Source organism: Podarcis liolepis (genome assembly GCF_965112155.1).
Source record: "Podarcis liolepis genome assembly, chromosome: 1".
In the NCBI taxonomy this organism is placed as follows: Eukaryota; Metazoa; Chordata; class Lepidosauria; order Squamata; family Lacertidae; genus Podarcis; species Podarcis liolepis.
This window is the reverse complement of record NC_139554.1, coordinates 110,067,592-110,095,221: the sequence shown is the minus strand read 5'-3', so window position 1 is coordinate 110,095,221 and position 27,630 is coordinate 110,067,592. Positions and strand designations below refer to the sequence as shown.

Sequence of the window (27,630 nt, the reverse complement as noted above, 5' to 3'; positions counted from 1 at the left end):
AGGATGTTTACTTCTTAAGCGAAACAAAGATACTAAAGCGGACCTTCTGCCAGGATCACTGCAAGACAAACTTCAGTTGTATAAGAGTGTTCTGGTCTGTGTGCTTATTATGATCTGTACTCGTTTGGCTGTACTGCAGAAGTGGGCTGGGCAACGCTTCTCGTTTGTCAGCCTAACCTGAGGGAAAGGATTTGGTGTGGTGAGGCAGAAATCGTAAGTTCCAGGTAAAAGAAAATGGCTGACTGGGGATGCAATTGCAAACAAAGTTGATTAGTGTTACGATACTTCAGTCAAGACTGTGCAGCCGTATTCTTTCCATAAAATTCAAAATAAGTGAAGTGTTTGCCAGTCAGTCACTTTAGTGCCTTGGCATTCATTAGCCAGGTGGAATTATGTTCTTTATTACTACTTAACCCAGCAGTTTTGGTATAATATGACCTGCCTAGGATGTGGGTGTTCTGGGAACCTTTTTTTTTTTTTTGGGTGTGTGTGTGGGGGGGATTGCACTGCTCTAAGTAGCTTGAGATCTGATCCAGTATATTCAATCTATGTTGAGTAAATTAAAACAAAAATGCTGACATATTTCAATTTTCCAGTAATTTTCAGAAGTAGTTGAACCTGAAATAGTTGATCAAGGAAAATCAGCAAATCACTTGGGCTGCAATCCTATACATTCACCTGGCAGTAATTACCACACAAACTCATGGGAACTTACTTTTGAATAGACTCGCATAGGGTCACTTTGGATTGCACTGCTAATGTGGCTTAATTCTTTATCTTCAAGCAAATTCAAAGCTTTACCTGGAAGTTCTGTTTTCATTGGAATGCAACTCTGCTAAGAGAAGAAAAACAAGCCAACTTGGCTTCTTGGTTTTAAACCAGAATCTCCAGTTTGCACATGATGAAAAACCAAGAATCTGAGAAACAAAGGAAATTCTACTGAAGGTCTTCTCCTGGTTGCGTAAGAGACGAAAATGTGTGAACTACAGGCCTTACTTTGGACCCCTTCCTGCACATGCACATAGCACTAAACCATGGTTTACCAATTACTTGAGGTCCTGCACATACCTTCCTAGTTAATTTTAGGAAATGCCAGTTTTCCAAAGGAAAACATAGGCAGCTGACAGTGCTGCCTGTGAGATTTCGTTTCTTGGAAGTAAGAAGGTTGGATGTTTTCAGAAATATCCCTGAAAGGCAAATGCCCTCACAGACATTAGCATAGTTTCAACCCTACACAGTTTCTGCTCAGTGAGAATAGTCTTACACTTCATTAAGTACACACTTCTTAGATGCTTTGATTACAAATTTATGCCTCAAATTGGCTTTTACTAGGTGGGAGAGAATTGTGCTAGCTTATATTGAATCTCTCTTCCCTGCCTCCCCCCTTTAGCACTTTCCCTTTTAATGTGTTTTGGTTTGACTATTTCATTGCCAAGATGCAAAATAAACCCATACAAATTCCTATTTCAACATCCCTCACCCCCCCCCCCGGAGTTCTTATTTAATCTCACAAGAAAAGGGGAAATTGGCATGTATGGTTTTAGCAAAGCAAGGGGAGAATATCCAGGTTCTCCTTTTTGGCTGCAGTTTGTTCTGAGATGTCTAGCATCAGAAATGTGTGCAGTGCAAATGTCAAAATGATGTGATTAATTCTAAGACTGTTGTCAACTCTCCACTGCGGTTTATTCATCCCTCGCCTGGGGTGTTTTTTGTTCAGTTGTGCGCAATGTGGTTCGTAATCAAAGGTGGGGCAGGTGACATGCTCATTTACATTGAGAGGACATAACACCTTCAGTGTGAGCCGGCAAGAGAGCTCTTTACTCCTCTAACAAGGATCTGGAAAATGTAAAAGTTAGAATAATAAGCTGAGGGGAGGGGAGGCCTTTGCTTTAATTCTTCTGTTTGGAATTCTTTGTACAGTATAGATATCAAATTAAATTTGGTGTGTTTGTTTGGGAATCAATGCAGTTTTACATTAGAAGTTGAAGATAAGCTCTCTGCCCCCTCAGTTTAAAGGATAACCCAAGAAAAGATGCATTAGAATGGAACAGTAAGTGACAGGTTTGATCTGTGGGAGGAAGCCTTGACCTTATGAACTTGCTGATCACTTTCCATGATTAGGGAATTCCAATCTAGTTTTAGCAGCAAACCATTGTACGCTGTTCTGCCCAAGTTCAACTGTGGTTTGCCATCCAGGATTGCAGATCTACCATGGTTTTTAGCAAACCATTGTTTACCAGGTTCAGATAGAATAGTAACAGTATTGTTTGCTGCTAAACCAGGATTGCATAGTTTCTCACAGAAAGCAAGGTGAAGATGAGGAAGGAGCTCATTATTCCCATGCTCCTTAGGTCTCACTGTTGTAATGCTAAAAATGGTATGTGTGTGTATATGTAGATATGTGTGTGTGTATAAATATATATGTATGTGTGTATGTATGTATAAATATGTGTTATGTATGTGTATGTATCTATATCTATATCTATCTGTATATCTATCTTCTATCTATCATCTATCTATCTATCTATCTATCATCTATCTATCTATCTATCTATCTATCTATCTATCTATCTATCTATCTATCATCTATCTATCTATCTATCTATCTATCTATCTATCATCTACCTACCTACCTACCTACTATCTAGCTCCCCTCATATTATAACACAATAGTTGGGAGGTTTCTTTAACTCTGTATTTTTAGAAAGCTAAACAGCCAAGGAATTGACAGGTAGTGAGGACAAAACGGGGCAGGTGAGAACTGCCTGTGCTTCCTTGAGGTCCTCACAGGGACACCACAGGATTAAAAATGAAATAAGTAAAACTAAGTAGATCCGTTGTATTGCAGCTGTGGGGCCTGAGGCTGAATCAGTAGCTCGCTGTAAGGCCACCTAGTGGGCTTCTGGCCGAGATTACTTAAATTGGGAGCTCCAAGCTCTCTCACCCGTAGCTGCTCTGCTACAGCAGCTCTTGCCAGTTTGCTTCAGCTGTTATTGCATAATACCAGTTGTTTAGCTAAAACGTAGTTGGAGTCCATTCTTGGAAGATTAAAGTTGTTATTCAAAGGAAGCCCCTCCTGGCCATTTAATTCAGTAAATGGATTTTGAGGCCTAGCAGCTTTTGTCTTCCTTTGGCCTGGTGCACACTAAGCATCATCTCAGTTTACAGCCCCCCCTCCCCCGCCCACCAAATTCTCTCGGCCTCTTTGGATCATTGCTCAGCTTGACTTGTTCGCCATTGGCAGTTGTTTGCGTTGCTTTGAAACAATTAGCAGAATGGTGAATTCCTAGGTCTGTGTGCTCTTGTGAGAAATGAATACCCGGTTTCCAGCCATGCTTCTTAGACATTTATAGGCACTGACAGCAGCAGATTTCATTGTGGCAGGCCTTGCGCTGTGGCTGAGAGGAAAAGTTAAGGAATTAATGTGAAAATTATATCCTATTCTATCCTGTCGCAATCCTCTTTCACTGAATTGGTTGAGAAGCATAATTTGCTCAGTACCTTTTGTGAAAACCCAAGTTTTCTTCCATGGCAGAAGAATAAATCTCTTCTCGTTTTACGGTGGCATGGATTACAAAATTGCTCGGTTACTCTCGTGTCAGACCAGCGTAGGTTGCCAGGTTAGAAAAGCCACATTCCCCTCCTTTAAAAAAAGAAGACAGCTGCAGGGTATTTATTATAAAGAGAGTCATTTTTGTTCTACATCTGCAAAGATCATTAACTTTCACAAACATTTTCTGCTAGCCTAGATCCTTTTCCTGCCCCCTCCTATGTAATGGTGGTTTTCAAAATACGTTTTGGTGAATGGCAAGCTCCTCCTTTTGGAACAAGTCAGAATGTGTGAGGGTAGGAATGCAAACATTAAGCTACAGTCAGGTCTCTGGTGCTTTAAATTGGCTATATAATTGCAGTCTAGGCTCAGCTAACACTCTCTGTAGGTTGACCAGGTAGATGGGGCTGACATGGTAAAGTCTCTGCGCAATGACATCTAACTCGTGTGTGTGTGTGTGTGTGTGTGTGTGTGTGTGTGTGTGTGTGTCCCGTCCAATTCTTTGAAATATTTCTCTGATAGAGAAAGCCGAACTGTGACAAACAGTTTGCAAGATAGAAAGCACCTTTAGTTGCCTGGTACTCTTTTTTTCATAGAATTCTGATCTAGCTGAATTTTGGATGCTCTCTGCACCCTATTAATATTAAATCAGCCTCAGTTCTCTTGTGGGGGAAGGTAGCCAGCTGATGCAGGTAAATGAGAAGCCGTTTGTGTGCCTCTTTCGCAGCGCCGTTGTATCCTTTTACATCTGGAGAGTATCTTCTGCAAATGCCTCGGGGATTGCACATTCTCTCTGCCAATGGATCATATGTTCTCCTGTCAATGCTACCTTCAGTTAGCCGGAAAGGAATACAGGGAGCGACTGCAGAAGTTGTCTGCAAAATAGGAACACAGTGGTGTGTGGCTGGTTTTAAAAGTCTGTGCCTACTTCCTCGTCAAGCAAAGTAGCACCAGACATTTTTGCTGACGGGTGGTGCTGTGGATTAAAACAAAAAGCCTAGGACTTACTGATCAGAAGGTCGGCGGTTCGAATCCCTGCGACGGGGTGAGCTCCCGTGGCTCGGTCCCTGCTCCTGCCAACCTAGCAGTTCAAAAGCACATCAAAGTGCAAGTAGATAAATAGGTACCGCTCTGGCGGGAAGGTAAACGGCGTTTCTGTACGCTGCTCTGGTTCACCAGAAGTGGCTTAGTCATGCTGGCCACATGACCTGGAAGCTGTACGCTGGCTCCCTCGGCCAATAAAGCAAGATGAGCGCCACAACCCCAGAGTCAGTCACGACTGGACCTAATGGTCAGAGGTCCCTTTACCTTTACCTTTAAGGTGGTTAAAGTACATCCTGGTACCGATTGCAGTACATCCTGTCCCTGAAAGGTAGCAAGTTAACTTGTGTGTTCCTTGCACATGGGCAGTGTTGATGGTCAGTCCTTATTCCCCTCAGAGAGTTACAATTCCCAGAGTTCCCTGCGAAGAGGGATTGATTGTTAAACCACTCTGGGAATAATGGCAGCACCTGTAACAAACCGCAGCACCCAAAATTATTTGGAGGAAGCCATGACTGTTTAAAGAATGTACCATATTTTTCTGTGTATAACATGCCCCCATGTATAAGACTCCCCCTATTTTGGGGGACTCAAAATTAAGAAAATGGGGGGAGATTGCCCCCATGTATAAGACTACCCCCCCTTTTAACATTATTTTTAGTACAAAACTAGTCTTCTACACGGAAAAGTACGGAATGTTGCTGCTTTAAATGTCCAGTTTAGTTGCAGCCTAGATGGAGAGCTGCTGGAACCCAGAGGTGATGATTTCACATAATCCCTGGTGTTTTCTGTTGGAGTTCATTGACACCTTCAGCTTTCAGCAGTGAAATGTAGAGGGCTAAAGTGATGTGCAAGCATGCATGACGCGGCTTGGGGGACTAAGTGCAGTGAGTGCGTATTTGTATCTGAAAGTTCATGTTTCGTGTTCTAGAGAAAGAATCTGAGAAGAAGATAATTTGGCCTTACTATTACTTTGAAACAAAAAGTTTGTGTAACAAACTCAACTTGACAGCTGACACCTCAATAGCCTTAAGGACCAAGTTATAGGTTACAAATAAAAGACTTATATAAAGTGCATGTGTGTGTGTAAAATAGAAATGTGAGCTGCTCACGAGAATTTTACTGTAGGAACCAGTGGCTGGTGGTGAAAGTTGAAGGTTCCCCCCTCCCCCGACTGGTTACGCCAGCAAAATTTACAGTTGCTATTAATTTTTTTTTAAAAAATGGAAGTTATAAGTGCGTCACTTGTGACAATCTAGTTTTAGAAGACGTTGTGTTTGCCTTTTCAAAAAAAAATAAATAAAATTCTCTCATCACATGTTAAAATGATGCATATTGGCAAAGAGATTAACTTCTGTTGTGCTCAAAACTTTCCCAGGTCTCTTCCTCCTTCTGACTTCAGCTATTGGAAATGTTCTCAAAATAAACTCTCGGAGCTCTCCAAGTGGACAGGAGCAACTTCTACTGGCGCATTTTAAGGAGATGAGCAAAACCCACCTTGAAAAAGCTGGGAAAGGCTCATGGTTTCTCTTTTCTCCCCAAATAACCTCTCCATCAGACTAAATGGACTGAGTCATCATCAAATGCATTTTTTTACACTACAGTGGTGCCTCGCAAGACGAAAAGAATCCATTCTGTGATTCTCTTCGTCTAGCGGTTTTTTCGTCTTGCGAAGCAAGCCCATTGACGGATTAGCGGATTAGCGCTATTAGCGGCTTTTAGCGGCTTATCTGCTGATCGGATCAGCTGATAAGCGGCTTAGCGGCTTAGAAAAAGGGGGGGGGACCAGCAGGAACTCGCAATACATTTTCGTCTTGCGAAGCAAGCCCATAGGAAATTCGTTTTGCGAAGCACCTCCAAAACAGAAAACTCTTTCGTCTAGCGAGCTTTCCATCTTGCGAGGCATTCGTCTTGCGGGGCACCACTGTATACCTCTATTGCATTACTGGAGTCCTGCAAAGAAATGCTGCCTCTTAGTAGTAATACTCACGAGAGGGAAGCCTAATTTTGGCCCTGGCGGTGTAAATTTCACACTCGCCTTTCTGCCATCCTGTTCTGATTTACAGGGGGCAAGATGTCTGGTGCATAGATGATTTTCCTCTTTCAGACTGTCTGTGCAGTTGCACCCTCAGATCACTGTGATACATTAAACGGCCCGTGTTTTTAAAGGCCTAAAACTCAGGTTATTAGAATTATGGTTTGCTCAGCCTCATACTTTTAGATGGCTTGGGCAGTTTTTGACACCAATTTGGGCCTCATCCTGAACGGTTTACCCCTTAAACTTTCCACCAGCCTTCCTTAAAACCCACTTCTTTGTAATTTTATTGTTGGTATGATTATGCGGCTGGATTAAAAACAACAACCCATTTTTCCCCCACTGCTACTTCAGCCTATATTTCTCACTAGGTTTTGGGAGACAGGAATACTGGTTTTTGGGATTGCATTCAATGCTGTAAAGATCTAATGCTTAAGCTGGTTCAAGCTGTGTTAATGATGGTCATGTAGGGACCACCATTTTAAAAAAATGGAGGGAGCTGGTGAGTTCTCCTAGTTTTGGGACTTCTTGGTAAGCTGCATCATCCTAGTTAGTGGCAAGGAAGGTTTTTTTTAAGCACACGGTGGGTTCTAATATCAAAAACTAAAAAAGGTTTGTGTGTGTGTCCACTTGTTTGAAGGGCAAGCCAAGAACAAAGGATAGTCTTGCTGATTGCTAGGCTGAAATTGTATAGACATGTTCTCTTCCAGGAACTTCCGTGTGAAGTGAGACTTAAATGACAGAGGCTTATGAGGCTTTCTTAACAATAACCTATTGTGGGCTATTGTTTGTATAATGATCCAATGAGTTGCCGTTTCTGATGGTGTGCCAGGGGCAATTCCTTTGTACCTTGCAAGGTGGAATATGTCGTAGTTCGGTCTTTTGCAGCACCTGCACGATTGCTCCCCTCCCTACCTCTACATTCCTTTTACACTAAGTTCAGCAGCTTAGAGTATGGTACTCCTCGGGCAAGTATATCATCTGTGTTCTACACCGGTGGAGCTGCTCATAAAAATAAAATTAGGGGTGTGTGTGCATATTGGCACACTCACCACATGCCAGTTAGAATTTTCCCACCTGTTAAAGCTGTCTTCTAGGGGAATGGATTTCCTCTTTTCCCTGTGACAAGCAATTTCACTCCTCCCTGCCTCCTTCCCAGCAAGAGTGCAGGTATGTTCCTTACTTTTGCAACTTTTAATGTATCCTCCCCATTGGTGTTCTGAGACCATTGTGGAACTGCTGGTTCTGGGAACTGGCTCAGCGGGCCCTTTAGCTCAGTTGGTAAAACATGAGACTCTTAAACTCAGGGTCGTGGGTTCAAACCCCCCATTGGGCAGAAGATTCATGCATTGTAGCAGGTTGGAGTAGACCGCCCTTGTGGTACCTTCCAGTTGTGCGATTCAAAGGTTCTTTGGCCTTTTGAAGCATCAGCCTAGCCTTGCAGGATGTTGCTGAAACCGATATGCTGATACAAGTCTTCTGTTATTTTCTTCTCATAAAGTTTTGTGGTTTCCTTCCCCTTCCCACACACTGCTTGTAAGTTTATGCAGTTTGCTCCTTACGTACGCACATCGCAGTAAATGTAAGTAGTAAGTAAGGAGGAGATACTGGAGACCAGGCTGGTGGTCACTTCCTTGTTTGATTTCCAGTAGTCCCTCTTTATACCCCCCCCCAGTCTTCCCCCCCTAATTTTAGTTGTTGCTCAAAAGCCACGAGTCCATGCCACGTGGATGTAAGTATGCAGTAGTACAAAGTGAGCATTTCATACAAGGCAAAAATTAGTCAAGTAATGAAGAGTTGGGACAATGCTTAAAAACATTAAGACCAACAACAACAAGATAATATATTAGTAGCAGGCAGCAGTCTAGGGAGGTGGTTAGACCCTAAAGGAGGATAAGGAGATTGCAGTGGTGCTGAATGAATTCTTTGCATCTGTCTTCACAGCAAAATATATAGGGCAGATCCCAGTGCCCAAACTAAACTTTTCAGGAGGTGAGTCTGGGGAACTCAGGATTTGTGAATGGATAAGCTGTGAGAATATCTTTACATTGCCAATGGTGTATAAGCTCATACCTAGAAAGAACATTAAGTGGAACAATAAATAGCAGTGAATCTTAAGAACTAAGGGTGAATAAAGAGAACCAATTTGCCACATGATTAAACTGTCACAATTAATTTATTAAACGTGTTCTGAAGCCCCCTAATATAGGCAGCCACGGCTGTTACTGTTTCCACAAGCTGTTTAGTGGAGATATTCTATTTCTCCATGGGTTTCTTCCATGTTTTGGCACCACTTCCCGATTCTTTGTCTCTGGAGCTAAACTGGCTCGTTGCTGCCTTCTAATAGTACAGCAACTTGCACTGAAAGTGAAGTTTGTAAAGTACAACGGTATTCGTTTAAAATATTTAACATCCTGACGAAGTAGTTGTATGTGTGTGCATGTGGGTTGTTATTTATAAAGCTACGGGAGAAAACCTTGCCATGTACTGGTTCTGTGCCTTCGTCTGCTTTGATTGCCAGTGGCAAGTTTGCCACAAGTGGACAGTGGACAGTGTGCGGTACCTTTCAGAAGCTTTAGCTGGCATGGTTCGCTTTGTACCACCAAAATGCCAAGCCAAGATCCTCCACTGTTCTGAGTATTGTATTAATGAAGATTAGAAGAACAAGGCAAGGAAACTTGCGTGCTCTTGGGTTGTCTGATTATGTACTGCTGGAAGAATTACTACATTGGGATAAAACAACGCTCATTTATTTCATTTAGGGATATTGATGTTTCAGATGAGGTCAGTATTGCCTCCACCCCTACCCTGTAGAACAGAGCTTTCCAAGCTGTGCGTCGCAGCACGTCAATGTGTTGGCTGTAGTGTGTAGGTGTGTTGTATGATCGCTTCCTGTACCCCTCCCGGGGGCTGGAAAAGGGTCCGTTTAACCTCCGGTTTGCTAGTAAAACTGAATTACTGAGCCGCAAAATGATGCATGTCTAAAAATTGTGTCACCAGCATGAAAAGTTTGCCAAACTCTGCTGTAGAACCTAAGACCCTCTGAGTTATACTAGTAGTAACTCTGCCTCAACGCAGTCACTACTTCATTCCTGCCCTTGACATGGTTGCTTCCATTCCTTCCTGCATGTGCCCCTTTTAAGGATTAATGCCTAACCCATAATCCATTGTTTAGGAAAAAGGAAGAAAACGAGAGGACAGGGAATGAAATCCATTTGTGTTGCCAGGCAAGGAAGATCTGTCTCCTATGAAGACAAGGCAGCAGTAACTATTGATGCAAGTTTCCCCAATAAAACAAAAGTGCAAGGGAATCCCCACCACTGCATCATCAAGAGTCACTCTCCTGGCTGTAATTACACAGCCGAAATGATAAGGAAGGGATGTTCATAAGCAATAGGTCTGGCAGCCTCAGTGAGACCTGCACACGATGGTTCACAAAGTTGCAAACTTACATATGGTCCTGGCCCATTTGCATTTTGAGCCGCTCCAGCGATAGCTGTGCCCCCTACCCTTTGATTTGGGGGTGTTCTCTTATTTCGTGAGTACAGTTGTACCTTGGTCGTTCCAGAAGTCCATTTGACAACCATGGCTCGGCTTCCACTTGGCTGCAGGAATTTCCTGCATGCAATTGGAAGCTGCGGAAGCCTGTTGGACATTTGGGTTCCAAAGAACATTCGCAAACCGGAACACTCACTTCCCGGTTTGCGGAATTCGGTAGCCAGAAAGTCCGAGTGCCAAGGCATTTGGGATCCAAGGCGCGACTGTATATTGCTCTGCCGAGATCCTTATTTTTGTGGGTCTTCTTCCTTGCCTGTTATATGTTTGTCCCCTAAGAGGACCAAGTGTTGCCAGCAGGATGATCCTGGTGTCTTAACACTTCCAAATTTAAAATGCTAGCATCAGAAATATATTATTGCGAATATGAACACAAGAAGAGCCCTGCTGGATCAGTGACCCATCTAGTCCAGCAACCTGTTCTCACAGCATCCAATTAGATACCTATGGGATGTCTGCAAGCTGAGTGGGGCCACACTCTCCTCACCTGTGGCTTTGGGCATTCAGAAGCATACTTTCTCCAACAGTGGAGCCTTTGCTCCAGCAGTTTAATTTACATTGAAGTAAATTAATGCCAGCAGGACTTCGGCAGTTAGGAATTAGCACTGGGATCTACGAGGTATTCATAGCTGGGTGTCTGCAGTAAATTTTCTCCAGTATGCGAGCGGGGTGCGCTCTTGAGTGTGTTTGCCCATTTGCACTTTAATGGGTTTTTTAAAAAAAGAAATAAAACAAAAAAGACCACAGGGTGAAAAAGGGTACAACCCACTGGAGTGTGTATCAAAGCACTTGTTGCTACGTTGTGGTGTCGGTTTTGTCTGTGTATCTTGGTAATATAATTGAGTGGATATGCTGAGCTACAAGCTTTGTCTTCAAAGCGTGGCAGGGCGAAAATTGCATACAAAACATCCTACTTCTAAATAACTAAGCAAACATCAATTAACACAGAGACAATAACTTCCAGTCATGAGGTATTGTGTCAGTTCTGTTGTCCGATGGGAGGGAAGAGCGCCCTATTATTCTGGATTAGGCACGTAACTGAATTCCCATTGTAAAGCTGCGTAACAAAAGGCTCTTTATGCACACGTTGTGTTAGTTTAGGGCATGCCAGTTTTGCTGGCAGAATGAAACCCAGTGTTTGAGAAGGCCAATTGGGGTATCTCACAAGTGTGGTCTGTTCACTGAATTTGTAAAATGCAAAATAATGTATTTTTTAAAAAATAAAAAAGGGGATCTTAGCAGAAACGTCAAGTGCTGATTTGTGAACCAAGCAAGGGTTACGTATAGGAGTAACAGAGTTGTATGCTGCTTTCAAAACTTTGCTTATTCACAGAAGATACTCAAGTGCTTGCAAAGTATTCCTGTTTTGCAAATTACTAGCTTGTCTCAAAGGAATCCACTCATCTTGAACCTGCCGTAGAGGATGCTTGCTTCCATGACGGATTTAACCAAGGAGCGCACTGTTCTGCTAGCTTTGGGTCCTGAATTTTTAGCTCCATCCAAAATACCACTTGGCAACCTTTGCACAAGGCTTCCATATTTCTGCACTCAGGCCAGCTTCTTATGCAATGTCTAGGGTTTCAAAGGGTCCATGTTCCCATCGGCCCTTTAGCATCTATTAAATAAACAAAAGAGCTCTTTTGCCTAATTGTCACCTCAGATGGTCCCAAATCTGAAACGTTTTTTCTGTCAAGGTCGGCTTTATTCCCTAAGCTTTTTGTCTGCCATCAGTTGGGTAGGTAGGGGTGTCACTGAAACCACTGGCAAGAGAGTCCAGTGTATCTAATCAGACAAGCAGAAGTTGTGTAACTTGAAACTGAGCCCTCTTTTTTTTAGGTTCACCAAACCCTCTTTCCACAGAGCGGCTGGAAAGCTACGGGAGTTTAAAGCTTACCCAGCGAAGCTTGATCAGGGTGAACATTTTTCAGCTGAAGTGTGTTAACACACTCTCTCAGAAATTATTTTCAGATGTCTATTGTTGTCACTGGGGTGCTTTAAAGAATGCCCTGTTGACATCAGTGCAGCGTACATTTTCAGCCTGTAAAGGTTCTGAGTTACCACCTCCAACGCCTTAAAAAGTTGGAGGCAGGGTGGATAAAAACCAATGATTTTTATATAAATAAATAAATAAATCAGATTTTTAAAAATTTAAATTGGATTTTTAAAATAAAATGCTTTCAGAGGAAAAATCTTTCTAAAGATAGTTTTCTATTTAAGTTACATTATAGTCCAAAGGCTATTCATCAGGAAATAAGGATTTGTTTTAAGTTTTTCATGTGTGCTAAAGCTCAGTCAAAGTTATTTTTTTTTTTTAAAAAAAGTTTTAACCACATCAGTCAACAAACATGGATGCATATGCTATAATGTTACTGTTTTGGTTAAATAAATTGTTTAAAATGTTAGTAAGGAAATGAGTATTTTTCTCCTTCCAATAAAGTACAGCAGAAAAGTTGTCCAAATATAAACAGTTAACTTATTAAACCTCACAATAATTTCATAATTACTGGTATTTGTCTATGTATTTCTAAATAGTATAACCAAATTTTTGATATAACTGTAAAAACTACTCTGAAAATGTATTATTCCAAAAATAAAAACCTTCATCCCGCAAGAATACCAGCAAGAATGAATCTTTCTGTAAAAAAAATGATTTAAATCAAGTCTTACTGACTGGTGATTTAAATCAAATCCACCCGGCTTGGTGATGCACAGATCATAGAGGCAGCTGGTATATAAGGAGAACACCAGGAATAATAATATTTTTTTACCTTCCCATCTGTCTGGGTTTCTTCTGGGAAGTCTGCCTCCTTGTGTATCTATTATTTGCTACACTTGCTCTAGAGTTCCCAGCCTGACCATAACTCTGGGAAGACCACATCTGAGGGAGGGGGCTCTGCCGAGGCCCCCAGAACCACTAGGGACCTGTGAAGAGCCTTCAGCTGCCATCACACAGCCTGAGTTTCCTAGCCCCAAAGACGCCTTCCTTGGCTCCTCTTAAGACCACACACACCTGGCTTGATCCCTTCCCTTTTGCTTCCAGGTTCATATCCAGTGGAGGCTTTGCTCACCTGGCTTGCAGAGAGGACTTTGTCACCAGGTGTCTTCTTTGGAGGAGGGAGAAGCCAGGGAAGGCCCCAGGTGTTCCCAAAAGTCTGAGAGGATGAAAACCTTCCATCTCGGCTGGGTCTTTGTTGGGCTAACAGCTCCCCATTGGGCTCCCTTCGGCACCTTTTCCTTGTCTTGTTTCCTAGTACTTGACACTGTACAAGAGTCTGCATGCCTTGCTCCTTGTGACTGCATTGCAAGTGATGGGAAGGAGGACATGATGGGCAAGATACTCTCATTGAGGATGGGCCTGAGAAGCTCCTCTGAAACCACAGTCTTTTGCAACCCACAGTTTAAAATTTGCTGCAGCAATAGGTAACTCTGAACCTCGTTTCGTCTGTCTCTCCCAGGTAGTGGTGCTACAGCTGTGGTCCAAGCGGCGCTATGCAAACCCAGGCAAGAACGCGTAGCAATAAAAAGGATCAACTTGGAAAAATGCCAGACCAGTATGGATGAACTGCTTGTAAGTTAAACTGAGATGAAGGACATGTATACGTGTACATACTAGACTCCCTAACGTTTGAATGATGTTCATGAAAATCTAGTATTTTTATAACAAGGAAAAACTCTTAAAGTTGCTGCCCACCCAGAATCTTTAATCAGGTAATGGAATCAATGGCCAGTTGGCATGTTTCATCTCTGTCTTTTTATAATTCAAGAAAATTCATATTTGGGTTCAAACATTTATTCAACTTGAGGGCTATAGCTTTCTGGCCCCCTTCACGAATAATATTTGTGCACATAGGGAGATGTCCTGTGTTAGTTATATTCAGAGTAGACCCATTGAAATGAATGAATTTAAGTAAAGTTCATTACTTTCAGTGGGTCTTCTCTAAGTATAACTAACATGGCAATCACCCATATACTCTTAGTCAAGGGTAGTCAGCGTGTTGCCTTCCAGATATTTTTGGATATCCAGCATGGCCAAAGAACAGGGATGATGGGCGTTTTGGTCCAGCAACATCTGGAGGGCATGATGTTGGCTATCCCTGATCTGAGCCATATTTTCCCACTCTGAAAGCTGCAAGTATAAGTTGCTAGTTTTTAAAAGATGTCCATTCTGCCACATAACTTAATTTCCCTAGCTCTACATAATAATGCCTCTCTTGGGTTTGAATAGCTGGAACATATCTTATAGAACATTTTTGTTTCCTTGCCAAAATATTATACTTGCATTTTGCATTACTTATAGAAAGAAATTCAAGCCATGAGTCAATGCAACCATCCCAACATAGTTACATATTATACGTCTTTTGTGGTCAAGGATGAGCTCTGGTTGGTTATGAAACTGCTAAGTGGAGGTAAGTCTCTGTAGTTTATCTAAATTGATGCAGTGAGATATTGAGATTAACTTTAGCTAATCAAATCTGTGATCGTGAGCACCGAAATCAGTGTTTCCCAAACTTGGGTCTCCAGCTGTTTCTGGAGTACAATCCCCATCATACCTAGCTAGCAAAACCAGCAGTCAGGGATGATGGGAACTGTAGTCCAAAACCAGCTAGAGACCCAAGTTTGGAAAACACTGACCAAAATAGTGTGTTGAATTTCTTTACTTCTTTCTGTTTTCCCCCCCTCCTCCGCTTCAAGGCTGCTTTTATAGTAGCATAGCTCATTATCTAAAATATTCAATAAATCCACATCAATACTAACAATTTGGTATGTGTGGTGTAAATTTTTAAAGCTGTACAAATAGTTTTCTTTAGAAATAGGCTGCATGTTGCTACACTGACCTGTAATAGGGTGTGTGTGTGTGTGAGAGAGAGAGAGAGTTTTTTCATTAGTGAAAAGCAACACATTTTTGGGTAATTTTGGGGAACGAGTCCTGAGAAAATGAGGCAGAAGTGTTCCCTGCTCCAGAGTGAAGGCAGTGCTAAAGCCCTTATTCGTGTCTTAATCTCCTACTCAGTATATCATTTGGCTCAGATCACTCCCCAGGAAGAGAGAGGGCCCTAGTTTTTAAGGGTTGTGGTGGCATATGCCCATGTTTGTGTTCGGAACTGGAGAAAAAGCATTTGGCCCACCTGAAAGCACAACCTCTATACCAAACATGTTAATGGGGTGACATTCAGCAAAGCTCTACTTGTTGGAGGTCTTCGTATGTATGTCAAGGTTGAGTTGAAAACGAAATGCTAAAGTATACATCATTAAGCTTGAATTGCAAGATGACTTCCTAAAAAGAACATTTCTCTTTTTATTCCATTATATGTATATGTGTGAAAATCTAGGCTCCATGTTGGACATCATAAAGTATGTGGTCAACAGAGGAGAGCACAAGAGTGGCGTCCTTGAAGAATCAATAATAGCAACAATTCTTAAAGAGGTTTTGGAAGGCTTAGATTATCTACACAGGAACGGACAGATTCACAGGTAAAAAAAGCTAATGCGCCGTGTGTATTAGTACAATTTCTCTTCCGTGATTTTCTAAAACGGCATTTACCTACCCCTTAATTGTTAGCATTTCTAAGCGGTATGTGTAAAAACAAACCATATAGAGAATAAAACAATTTAAAAATTGCCATGAAACAAGACGAACAAAAAACACTAACCTGAAATGCAAGCTGGAGTAAGAAAGTCTTTGTCATATACGTGAAGTCCAGCCAGAAGGGTGTCTGTCGAACTACTTGTTTCAGACCACAACACTGAATTGTGCCTCCTCCTTTTTGATTGGCGCCCAGAATTTGATGCTGAGAGGAACAGAGAAGGAAGAAAAACATGTGTGGCTGGGAGTACTGATGCTTCCTGGTTTCCACTTGGGTTCTCTTCCTATGTCACCTCATCTAAAGAAATTAAATGGGATGGTTGTTGGTGGAATCTTCAATCTGCCCCAACCCTTTATTTGCTATACTAGAATGGGAGCAGTTTGAAGGGTATAGCAAGTTGAGATGTGGGGGGAACTTTATATCCCGTGATCCGCAGCGCTGCAGACACTTCCAGCTCGGCATGTGATTTAAAAGATAAGCTTTCAAGTGCGTGGAATAATACCCGTTTTTTGCAATCTCGTTTTAAAAGTGGCAATTTCAGTATTAACGAGAAGATCATATAATCACTGCGTTTTGAGTAGCTTTTAATTTATCCTGTGGCATGTTTCTCAACAAAAAAAATTCCGTCGAGTGTGATCATATTCTCGTTTACTTGAACTGAAATGACTCCTATTCATCCATTTTTATAGGGATTTAAAAGCTGGTAATATTCTTCTGGGGGAAGATGGCTCGGTACAAATAGCAGGTAATAATCATGATCATCAAAGCTTCAAAATGTGTATGGAGAATCTGAAATGTGCTAAGAGACCCAATTGAAGTTTTAACCTTTTAAAAATGTTGCCAGGTTGAAGAGCCCTGGTGTTCATTGATGACGAGCCATAGGCTGAAGCACCCACTGTGCGCTTAGAAAATGCTTATGTGGGTTGTGAGGTTTAATCCTTGCAAGGCGTGAAGCTAATGTCAGAGCATTGGTTAAGAGTGGGAGCTGGCGAGTCCTCAGTTCAAATTTCAACACTCACAGGACCTTACTTAGAAAGCCTTAGGCAAGCCGTTTCTACGTCTTCCTTCTGCAAAACTTTATTTTTAAGATACAGTGGTACCTCGGGTTAAGAACATAATTCGTTCCGGAGGTCCGTTCTTAACCTGAAACTGTTCTTAACCTGAAGCACCACTTTAGCTAATGGGGCCTCCCACTGCTGCCACACCACCAGAGCATGATTTCTGTTCTCATCCTCAAGCAAAGTTCTTAACCGGAGGTAATATTTCTGGGTTAGCGGAGTCTGTAACCTGAAGCGTATGTAACCTGAAGCAGATGTAACCTGAGGTACCACTGTACAAACAGAGAGGTGATGGATAGAAAAGGGAGACCTGGGTGGAAGACGGGTCAGAGTGGGTTTTCCTCAGGATGTGAGGCTGAGGAGGAGGGAAGCTTCTTCAGGTGAGAGAAGAGATGACACACCTCTTTGTGGATTGAAGATTAAGGTATAATATTAAGATTATTATTAGTGGTACCCTCAATGCTTGTTATTTCTCTGCTTCTTTTCTTCCCTTTCTTTTCTAGTTCTTTTCTCTTTCCTTTTTAAATTTTATTTGTTCTAGGTATTATTTCACTGTAATGTGAAAACTTTAATAAAATCTTGGGGGACGGGGACACACCAAACAATAGTGGGTAGTATTGACAGTTTATTTTTTTAAAATTACCGATATATCATAGTAAAGTGATTTTTTATGTACACAATACTATGTAAGCAGAAGGATGTCCCTTAAAAACAAACACTATGGTCCATTGTTCTAACAAGTGCGGGGGGGCGGGCGGAATCAAAACCTTTTCTTTGGCCTTTTATCAAAATAGCAAGGAGACATAAATTGACAAGGCTGGAAATTTTAATTTTGTACCTCTTTCGTAGTTACTTGATGAAAGATTTTCATGAAGCTAATTCATTGTGGCCACTGATCCATCTCATGACCAGTGTTCCACAGTAAGGACAGTTTTGTATACTTTAAGCTTACATCTTGGCACAGTGCTTAGGTCTTAACAGTTGCACTAACACAGTTACGTGACTTTTTAAAAAAACAAAAAACACATGCTCTTCATATATTTGCATAGTTTTACTTTGCTAGACAGGCAGAGTTGTAAAGAGCTTTTGGCAAGCTGCTGGAACCCCACCTCCAGAACAATGGAAATCTTGTTGCTAGCATTTTGACCCCGGGCTCTGGGCCTTCAGCAGGTGTTGATCAACAACTTAGGGCCTTTCCCCCCCCATATCCATTGGTATTGGTATGGTTTCTGGGCACAGGGGACAGTCGTACCTTGGATCCCAAACGCCCTGGAACTCAGACGTTTTGGCTCCCAAAAGCCGCAAACCTGGAAGTGAGAATGGACTTCTGGAACAGATTCCGTTCAACTTCCAACTTCCTGTATTGATACATCGCCCAGGACTGGTTTGAGGGTCAGAGCTCGATGGCACCTTCACCCTGCGGCATATGACGAGTGAAACCACTTCCAAGCCCCTCCAACACCAGTACCTGGAGTGCCAAGGAAAACCCAATTTACAGTTGGACACTGGCAGCGGCAGTTTCACTCATGATATTCTGCTAAGTGAAGGTGCCATCGTGCTTTCGCCTCAAACCGCAGAGGGAGGAACCAGCTGCATTGGTGAGGCGCTGGGCCCGATGCAGCTTGTTCCTGCCTCGGCTGCCCGTACCTCAGGGGAGAAGTTTAACAAATAATAATAATAATAATTATTTATTATTATTCCCCACCCATCTGGCTGGGCTTCCCCAGCCACTGTGGGTGGCTTCCAACAAAATATAAAATAATAATATAAAATAAAACAGTAATGCATCAAACATTAAAAGCTTCCCTAAACAGGGCTGCCTTCAGATGTCTTCTAAAAGTCTGGTAGTTGTTGTTCTCTTTGACATCTGGTGGGAGGGTATTCCGTAGAGCGGGTGCCACTACCGAGAAGGCCCTCAGCCTGGTTCCCTGTAACTTGGCTTCTCGCAGTGAGGGAACCACCAGAAGGCGCTTGGTGCTGGATCTCAACAAAGCCCTCTGCCTCTGGCTTGCATGACCCTGAGAGGCATTGGGGCTCGTTCAGCTGGGGGACAGGAGGCTTCTCCCCACCCCCAGTTGAGGGGGTTCAACAAAGCTCTGATGCTCCTCCAGACTGGGCGGTGTATTTCCGCTTCTTCTTCCCACCTTAGGAGACATTGTGATATATCAGCATATCCCAGTATTTAGCTGCTGATATATCACAATGTTGAAAACCAGGTATCGCCCAGCCCTAGTTGCTGTATTTTTCCAGATTTTTTTGGCGTGCTGCCTTTCGGCGTGTCGCCTTTGTTTAGCAAGTGCTCCAGAATAACGCACTCAGAAAACTGCTTTTCCTTCTACCATGAAAAATCTGACATGTGAAAGATCCGTAATGGAACCTCAATATTTTCATTTGTATGGCATGTGTACAAACAACATACTGGTTTTGGTGCAGAAGGGTGTGATGAGCGTGGTGTAGGAGATACCTTTTTCTTGCCGCTTCTCTCTGACTGGCGTGAGCTGTCAGTTTGCAAGATTAGTTCAGAGGACAGAGATGGCAGATACAGAGACAGTGGTACTGAGTCAAAGTATTGTCCATGACAGCAGTCATTTGCCATAGCTCAGGCAGACATGTACAGTGGTGCCTCGCAAGACGAAATTAATCCGTTCCGTGAGTCTCTTCGTCTAGCGGTTTTTTCATCTTGCGAAGCAAGCCCATTGACGGATTAGCGCTATTAGCGGCTATTAAAGGCTTAGCGGCTATTAAAGGCTTAGCGGATTAGCAGCTAAAAGGCTCTTAGCGGCTTAGCGGCTTAGAAAAATGGGGGGCGGGGCGAAAAAAAATCGGAACACTCGCAAGACGTTTTCATCTTGCAAAGCAAGCCCATAGGGAAAATTGTCTTGCGAAGCAGCTCAAAAACGGAAAACCCTTTCGTCTAGCGGGTTTTCCGTCTTGCGAGGCATTCGTCTTGCAGGGCACCACTGTATTTCCCCTTTGGATCTCCTATATCCCCACGATACTAGATTTCCAGAATACTATGCATTAAGTCAGGCACCCCCAGACTCGGCCCTCCAGATGTTTTGGGACTACAGTTCCCATCATCCCTGACCACTGGTCCTGTTAGCTAGGCATGATGGGAGTCGTAGTCCCAAATCTGAGTTTCGGGGTGCCTGCATCAAATAATAATAATATAGAGCTATCCACATGCTCTTAATTCTAATACCTACTGGCCGAAATAAAACAAAGTCTTTCCTTTTTCCATGTAACCCCCTATATTTTATTTCTTTTTCTATGTTCACAGACATTTGTGTGTGGTAATAACTGTATTAGTCCAGAACATGGGAGCCAACTCCTAGGGGCTGAGGTACCTTGCCCCCCCCCAAAAAAATATTTGAGGGAGTGGGGCTCCCCAAGTTGATGGGCATTGCCATTCAGATGGGGTGTGTGTCGCGTCCTGTGATTATGTGGGGCTTAACTTGCCCCCCCCCATTATTTTTTCAAGTTGGCACCCCTGGCTCAGAATAATTCTGGGAAGTTGTTTGTGGGGGTTATTGACACCTTAACAGCATTGGATAAGTGTTGGTGACTACCTCTTAAATTAATCTGTAATGACTTTATTGGTGAAAGCGATGTTTGCGGTGGTCTGCTTGTCTACCACAACACTCCATATCGTTTAATCGAGTCTTTGTTTTCCTCCCTCTTGAACTCTTGATATTCAATATCAGGAGTAAGAACAGAGGGCTTGTCTTTAGTAAAAATTCAGAATGCCACTACTTTAAGGTGCTGTAATTTTATTCCAGGGACCAGTGAATTTGAACTGGCTGCATAAGGAGGGGCAGAAGAAACAGATGCTGATAAAGGTTTCTCTGCGCTCAGGAAAAGCGAGCTGTTGTTGTTCCTTTGATCAATGTCTCACAAAGAGCATCTTGATCAAGTGGCTCTTTATTTTTCTGGAGGGTTGCATTTTTTCCCATCCTTCATCGTATGCTAGAAAAACTCTTCTGCTCTCCTGCTGTTGTGGATATCTTTGCAGAAAACAAGGCAGTTCAGACAAAAAAGGCAAGCATGTGGCTTTGAGGATGTGGTATATCCTTGAGCACAGAACTTATAAAAAAACCCCTTCAAAATAAGAACGGCTCCCTCGTTGTGGGCTTCCCATAAACACCTGCCTAGCCATTATAGGAAATAGCCCTTGTCATCCAAAATTCTTTGGTCTGTCCAAGCAGCAGGACTGCTTTTATTAATTGCCTCTTTATTTACACCCACACTTAGCATCTTAATCACTTTCTCCCACAGCCCTCACATGACTGTTTAAAATTCTCCCTCTGATCTTGCAACTTCCAAAGTTACTTGAAGCAGAATATGAAATAACTGTGCAAGCAGCTCTCTGTTGAAAATTTGATGCATAGCTAAAAATAACACTCTTTAAATTCTCAATGGAGCGTGTGGAAAACTGACCCAGAATGCTGCTTTTGGAGCAATAGACCTCTTGTTCATGTCCATGGGTATTGCATGCCTTAATACATAAGGACAAATATTATTTAAAGGTATGATTCACGAGGGGGAGAGGCGTCTATGCAGTTTATAGAAGTGTTATTGTTACACCTACTGAGAAAACATTTAACTTCACAGCTTCATTTAAATAGGCGTTTCATATTTTATGTAGGAATCCAAGTGGAAATAGCATAGTTACCTCAGTATAAGCTAATCAAACACTAAAAGGGTTTCCTGTCTCTTCTATTCCTAGACTTTGGCGTTAGCGCATTTTTAGCCACCGGAGGAGACGTTACTCGGAACAAAGTAAGAAAGACATTTGTTGGTACTCCATGTTGGATGGCCCCTGAAGTCATGGAACAGGTACCTGTGTGATACACCATTCACCTGGCCTTCCTTGAGTTCAGCATCTCAGCACTAAACTAACCTGTCTGTCTTATGTTTTCATGCAATAGGTGAGAGGCTATGACTTCAAGGCTGATATTTGGAGCTTTGGAATAACAGCCATTGAATTAGCAACAGGAGCTGCGCCTTACCACAAATATCCTCCGATGAAAGTAAATACAGTTCTGAAAATAAGAATGAAGTCTAATTTTGTATAAAAAGTAGCATTGCATAGATGGCACTGTTGTGATTCCCCCCTCCCCCCATTTTGTTCCCCGCTAAAAGTATGAAGTGATGTTGCAAAGGGGTTTGTGTGCGCCATCTTGGAACTTAGATGTTGGGCTTACCAGATGAGACACCTAAGGGTGTTATCCTCCTCCTTCCATGTGACAAAAAAAAATCCTCAGCAGTCCAGTGGTGTTCTCTTCTGTTTTGGTACAGATTGCCCAATGGAAACCATGCAGCACTATTCACAAGAGAGTTCTTGGGAGCAACACTCCATTGTGATGGACTGTTGTTCCTGTGAAGCCTTCTTTCCCAGTTTAGGAGGGAATGCCACTGGCATGCTGAGGGCAGCCTAGCTTCCTGTTTTGAAACAGCAGTGAAGCACTTTTTTCGTAATTAAAAAAAGAGAGAAACTCAAGCCAGGTCACCTAGATTTCTGAGAATATGCCAATCTCTCTCTCTCTCTCTCTCTCTCTCTCTCTCTCTCTCCCCCCCCGCCTCCCACCTTTCATGGAGTAGCACAGGCATCCCCAAACTCGGCCCTCCAGCTATTTTGGGACTACAATTCCCATCATCCCAGACCACTGACCCTGTTAGCTAGGGTTGATGGGAGTTGCAGTTCCAAAACAGCTAGAGGGCTGAGTTTGGGGGTGCCTGGAGTAAGCAAGTTGTCCCATGGAAGGAAAGCAGGATGTCATTCTGTGGTGAATTGTCAACAGAGTTTTACGATACAGTAAAATCCATAAAACCCAATTATTAAAACCAAATCAAAACAATAGGGTGGGTTAGGAACCGTGAGAAAAGTAGACACCGGAGCTTTCTGGCTTGTTTTCTCTAAGGTGACTAACATAAGCTTCTTTCTGAAAAAGGATTGCCAGAATAACACGCAACAGTGGCCTGTGTTGAATCCCTTGTGTGCTTAAAAGAAATCTTGTCAAGCTACCAAGTAAAATACCAGCCCTTCCTGAGCAAATCCGAAAATGTGAAGGTTGAGATACGCATTGCAAGATTGGACGGCATTGCTAGTTATTGTTGCTTGGGGCTTGTATAAGTGCCAGGTGTACTGATGTGCCAACTTGATATTTGTTTTGATTCAGGGGTCTGTTAAACATGCGTAAGTGCGTACACATGCACACACGCACTATTGCTAAGATGGCCAAAAAGGTCTGAGCAAACAGATCCGAACATTGAAAATGTCTTATAGTCAATGTCTGCATAGCAGCTTCCTCCTAGGCTGTTGACTTGCTGAAGTCCTTCTCCTTCCTTCTTCCTTCCCTGTATCCTTTCCCCAAAGGATGTGCCAACATCAGTGATGCCAATTGCACAGCCAGTGCTAATATTATCCCCCCCCCATTTTTTACTCTTTGGATCCATGGGACTGACTGAGAATGACAAGCTTATATCAACTTGGCGCAAGCATCTTTAAGGTGTAGGTGCTTGCATGCACCTGTAAATGCTCATATGTGAATCTTTGTGGCCTTCTAATCATCCAGTTTTAATCAGAAATAAAATTTGCATATATGAAGTAATTTTTTGAGGAATTTAAAGTATTGAGTCATGTATGAATTATGTGTTAATTAAAATTATAATGCATAAGATATATATTAATCTTGCCAGTTGTAGGAATCGGGAATCTGTTCTAGGTTTCTGCTTGCAGTATTGTTGGTAATTTATACCGGGGGTGATGGACCATAGGCTAAAAAAGAAAGTGGACGACAGATACAACTTTCGTTCCTTCAATATTTTATGCAATACAGAAAGAATAAGGCAGGAGTCTCTGAGGCAAAGACCCCCAGAAATACCAAAACATATGTTAGGATCATAAGTGAATTTTATTTAGGAACATAAAAGGAGCTACGAACTTGCAGAAAGTGAATGTCATATTTATATAATGACATAAGAATAGTTGCCATAATATGAGCGTGTATATTTTGCAGTGGCTATTTAGATGTCCTGGACACCGCTCTTAAAAGAATGGCAACCCATAGGACAAGTTTGAACAAGCTCACTCTCCTTGGCCGTGTCTGTCACAGGGCTGGAAAAACACTGCAAATTCCTAGGATCCAGTTTCACATATTCAGAAACTAACCCTTAACAGAGCTGAATATAGCAGTGTAAATTCCTAACCAAACAGGCTTAAACTTTTCGGTGCCTAAGAAACCAGATACCTGGTATGTTTTTGGTCCTGGTGTTGCAACTTCCGTGACTCTTGGCTCAGTGCTATGACCTCTGGCCCCTCAGTTTGATAGTAACAAGAGCAGGCAGACGTTTTGAAGATGGCAGTGCCCGGTTTCGTTTTGATTTCAAAAAGAGGATGCCCGTTAGCAAGGGTGTTGTGCAAAGCCCTTAAAGGCGCCAGTGCGTAGGCTCATGACACAACTTGCACGAGTGTACAGAGTGCGTCAGAACAAATTAGGAAGGCACGGATGGCTGGGGTCTAACTTGGCACTACAGTATGTCCTGCCGCTGTGTAAGGTCTAAGGGCAGAATATTGGTCCCGGCAAAAAAGATCCAGTGCTTGGAGCCCCAGAACCACCTCCTATAGTGGGGTAGCATAGCTGACAATAATGCCAATATATTTTACACCTAGCAACCAATGTGCCCCTTGGGTTTCAGATAGTACATGGGTAAAGGTAAAGGGACCCCTGACCGTTAGGTCCATTTGTGGACGACTCTGGGGTTGCGGCGCTCTTCTCGCTTTATTGGCTGAGGGAGCCGGTGTACAGCTTCCGGGTCATGTGGCCAGCATGACTAAGCCGCTTCTGGCGAACCAGAGCAGCGTACAGAAATGCCGTTTACCTTCCCGCCAGAGCAGTACCTATTTATCTACTTGCACTTTGACGTGCTTTTGAACTGCTAGGTTGGCAGGAGCAGGGACTGAGCAACAGGAGCTCACCCCGCTGCAGGGATTCGAACCGCTGACCTTCTGATTGGCAAGTCCTAGGCTCTGTGGTTTAACCCACAGCGACAGCCGCTTCCCTAGTACATGGGTAGATGAGTCTAAAAAGCCTGTCACACAAATTTTCATGGCTGTACAGCGGCTACGGTGGCTCATTTTCCAGAAGTAATGTATTTAGTGTTACTCCGGAAGTGTATACTTGATTCTGGCCAAACGAGGCCTCCTCGGAGAGTTAATGCTAACTACAAGACTCTCATCATAATTTGATTCGCCTTTCGTATATGTTTCTAACTGCTATCATGACATAGTGTTTGTTTTAACCTGTTTGTCTGATACCGTTTCTCTTGTCGCCTTTGGTTTTAAAATAGGTATTAATGTTGACATTGCAAAATGACCCCCCAACGTTGGAAACGGGTGTGGAAGATAAAGAAATGACAAAAAAGTACGGCAAGTCCTTTAGAAAATTAATTTCGCTGTGTCTTCAGAAAGACCCTTCTAAAAGGTATGTCTCTTTAAAAGGAAAAGAAAAGGGAGGTGGGTAGGCTAGAGTTTGCTGAAAGTTACGCAAAGCTTCTCTGGAGTAAGGGAGAGAATAACTTTAAACTGCCTTGTTTAACAGGGTTTCTTTTGTTTAAAGGTCCATCTGAAATATATTAGGCACCGTGTTAGGTTATAAAGATGCCATTTTCATCACACTTGAGAATTTGATTCTGAGAACTTCAGGCTGTAGGAACATTGGCTATGAAGACTATATGCAGTATTTTTGCATTGGGAAGCCATGTTTCCTTTTCTTTCTTTCTTTTCATCTTTCTGAGTCTTGCTTTGGATAAACTCAGTAATTATTTGAGATGTTATTCTGAAAAAAGAGAGGGAGAGGGGAGAGCGAGCGAGCATGCGTGAGAGCAATCTCAGATTTTGAACAACCCAGGGCTTCAGATAACCCCCCACCTGTTTCAGTCACCTTACCCAGTCCGCAGAAGCAAGCCCCCACCTCAAAAACATATTTTTCTTCTCTTTTAGGTAGCAGTGATAGTAGCAAAGGTGCCTGGTTTGAGGGAACAAATACCTCCCTTACCTCTATCCCTCACAGTTGCCTGACCTGCTGGATAATAGCATTCAGGGCTGGGTACCATATAGTTCTCACAAAGGTTGCTATGATTGTTTGGCTGTCTAGTTGGGGGAAGGTGATTGGGGCAAGCAGGGTGGAGGAAGCTGGGAATAAATATTTGAGCCAGAAAAGTTTTGGGGGCTTTAAAAGCCCCCTCTTACTTTTTTGGGTACTTTTTGTATTTTTATGTTGTGAACCTCCTTGTGATCTTTGGATGAAGGGCAGTATATATGTTCTGAACCTGGCTTTGAACAAATTCACCAGTATCATTGTTGTTATTAATTGAACGTGTATCCCTCTCATTCTCTTGTGGCAGACACATCCACAACAAACATGCATTTCTTAAAAAATAAAATAAAAAAAATCTAAAACAGTTTAAAGCGCTCCAGAAAACAGTTTCAGTTAAAAACAGGCAAAACAATTAACAGTTCTAAAAACCTCTCATACAGTGATTTTAGGGTTGCCAGGGAGTTCAACTTATGTAAGGAATGTAGCTATAATGTGTTTGCATTTCTTAAGATCAAGGCATAAAAGAAATTTCAGTAGTTCATTTCCAGTGATCTTACTTGGGTTAATTGCAAATAAAAACAGTGAAACAAGCCACATGCCCATTCTGTTTGTTTGTTTGTTCCAGTTCAAATGGAGCAGTTGTGATCATAACTGAGAAATTTGGAGTTGCGAATGTCTGCTATAGGTTAGCCTTTTGAATTCTCCAAGATTCCCTGATTTTCTTCTCTTCTGCATCCTGTCTTCAAATTCTTTGGCCTTCCACTGTCTCTCTTATTAATTTCTTATTAATTCTCAATCTCCAGGGCATGTGCTTTGAAAGCAAAGGTTTGCCACTTGGCAGCAGATAGAAATGTGTTTAGTTATTCAGTCTGGAATGCTCTAGACAACTCATTTCTGCTAAGCTGCTAACTGCGCACAAATGGCCTACTGTTTCATTGTTGGAATAAAATAAAGCAGATGAGCAGTTATCTCCTGGGAAAAGGCATCAGGACTATCCATATTTGATGATGATGATGATGATGATAATAATAATAATAATAATAATAATAATAATAATAATAATAATAATAATAATACAAGTTTAATATTTTTGTTTTGCACAAGTTGTGGTTTTTCTTTTAAGTTCACAGTAGCTTGATGGATATACAGTGGTACCTCGGGTTAAGTACTTAATTCGTTCTGGAGGTCCGTTCTTAACATGAAACTGTTCTTAACCTGAAGCACCACTTTAGCTAATGGGGCCTCCTGCTGCCCTCACGCCACCAGAGCACTATTTCTGTTCTCATCCTGAAGCAAAGTTCTTAACCTGAGGTACTATTTCTGGGTTAGCGGAGTCTGTAACCTGAAGCGTATGTAACCTGAAGCGTCTGTAACCCAAAGTACCACTGTATCTAGCATCTGGCATCCCACAATATGCCAACGCTTGCTGCAAAATGTTCCTGTTTTCATTTTTATTAACGGCACCATCAAAGTCCTATAGCCCTGGCTGCAGATTGAGAACTGATCTAGAACTTCCTTCCATACCTGATTGCAAACAGTGTTTGCTGCAGCTGTGGAATATTGCTGTGGATACAGAGTAAATGTGAAACCGGACTGGTATAAGGTAGAACCAGTCCTGTTTCAAACAATATGTGCTTATGGTCAGTGAATACACACACAAAATAGGGGGTATATCAAGAGAGTCATATGTATCGGTTCAGTGAAAGGA

The 27,630-nt window shown here is 42.3% G+C and overlaps 1 protein-coding gene and 1 long non-coding RNA gene across 7 annotated transcripts in view; one reads left to right on the top strand and one right to left on the bottom strand.

Annotated features, from left to right (window-relative positions):
• The window catches only part of LOC310704407, a 240,074-nt gene that overhangs the window by 53,112 nt on the left and 159,332 nt on the right, over positions 1-27,630 (bottom strand). The gene's annotated exons all lie outside the window — the stretch shown is intronic.
• STK39 (serine/threonine kinase 39) overlaps positions 1-27,630 on the top strand; it is a 112,092-nt gene that overhangs the window by 34,240 nt on the left and 50,222 nt on the right. For 5 of the 6 annotated variants that reach the window (XM_083496691.1, XM_083496688.1, XM_083496692.1 and 2 more), the window contains exons 2-8: positions 13,637-13,749; positions 14,479-14,587; positions 15,512-15,653; positions 16,456-16,511; positions 21,551-21,660; positions 21,753-21,854; positions 25,174-25,307. In XM_083496691.1, coding sequence (XP_083352817.1) covers positions 13,735-13,749; positions 14,479-14,587; positions 15,512-15,653; positions 16,456-16,511; positions 21,551-21,660; positions 21,753-21,854; positions 25,174-25,307 — 668 coding nt within the window. In that variant the 5' untranslated portion in view covers positions 13,637-13,734. Of the gene's footprint in view, positions 1-143; positions 225-13,636; positions 13,750-14,478; positions 14,588-15,511; positions 15,654-16,455; positions 16,512-21,550; positions 21,661-21,752; positions 21,855-25,173; positions 25,308-27,630 lie in introns of those variants that run through there. The other variant, XM_083496693.1, reaches the window with a different exon arrangement.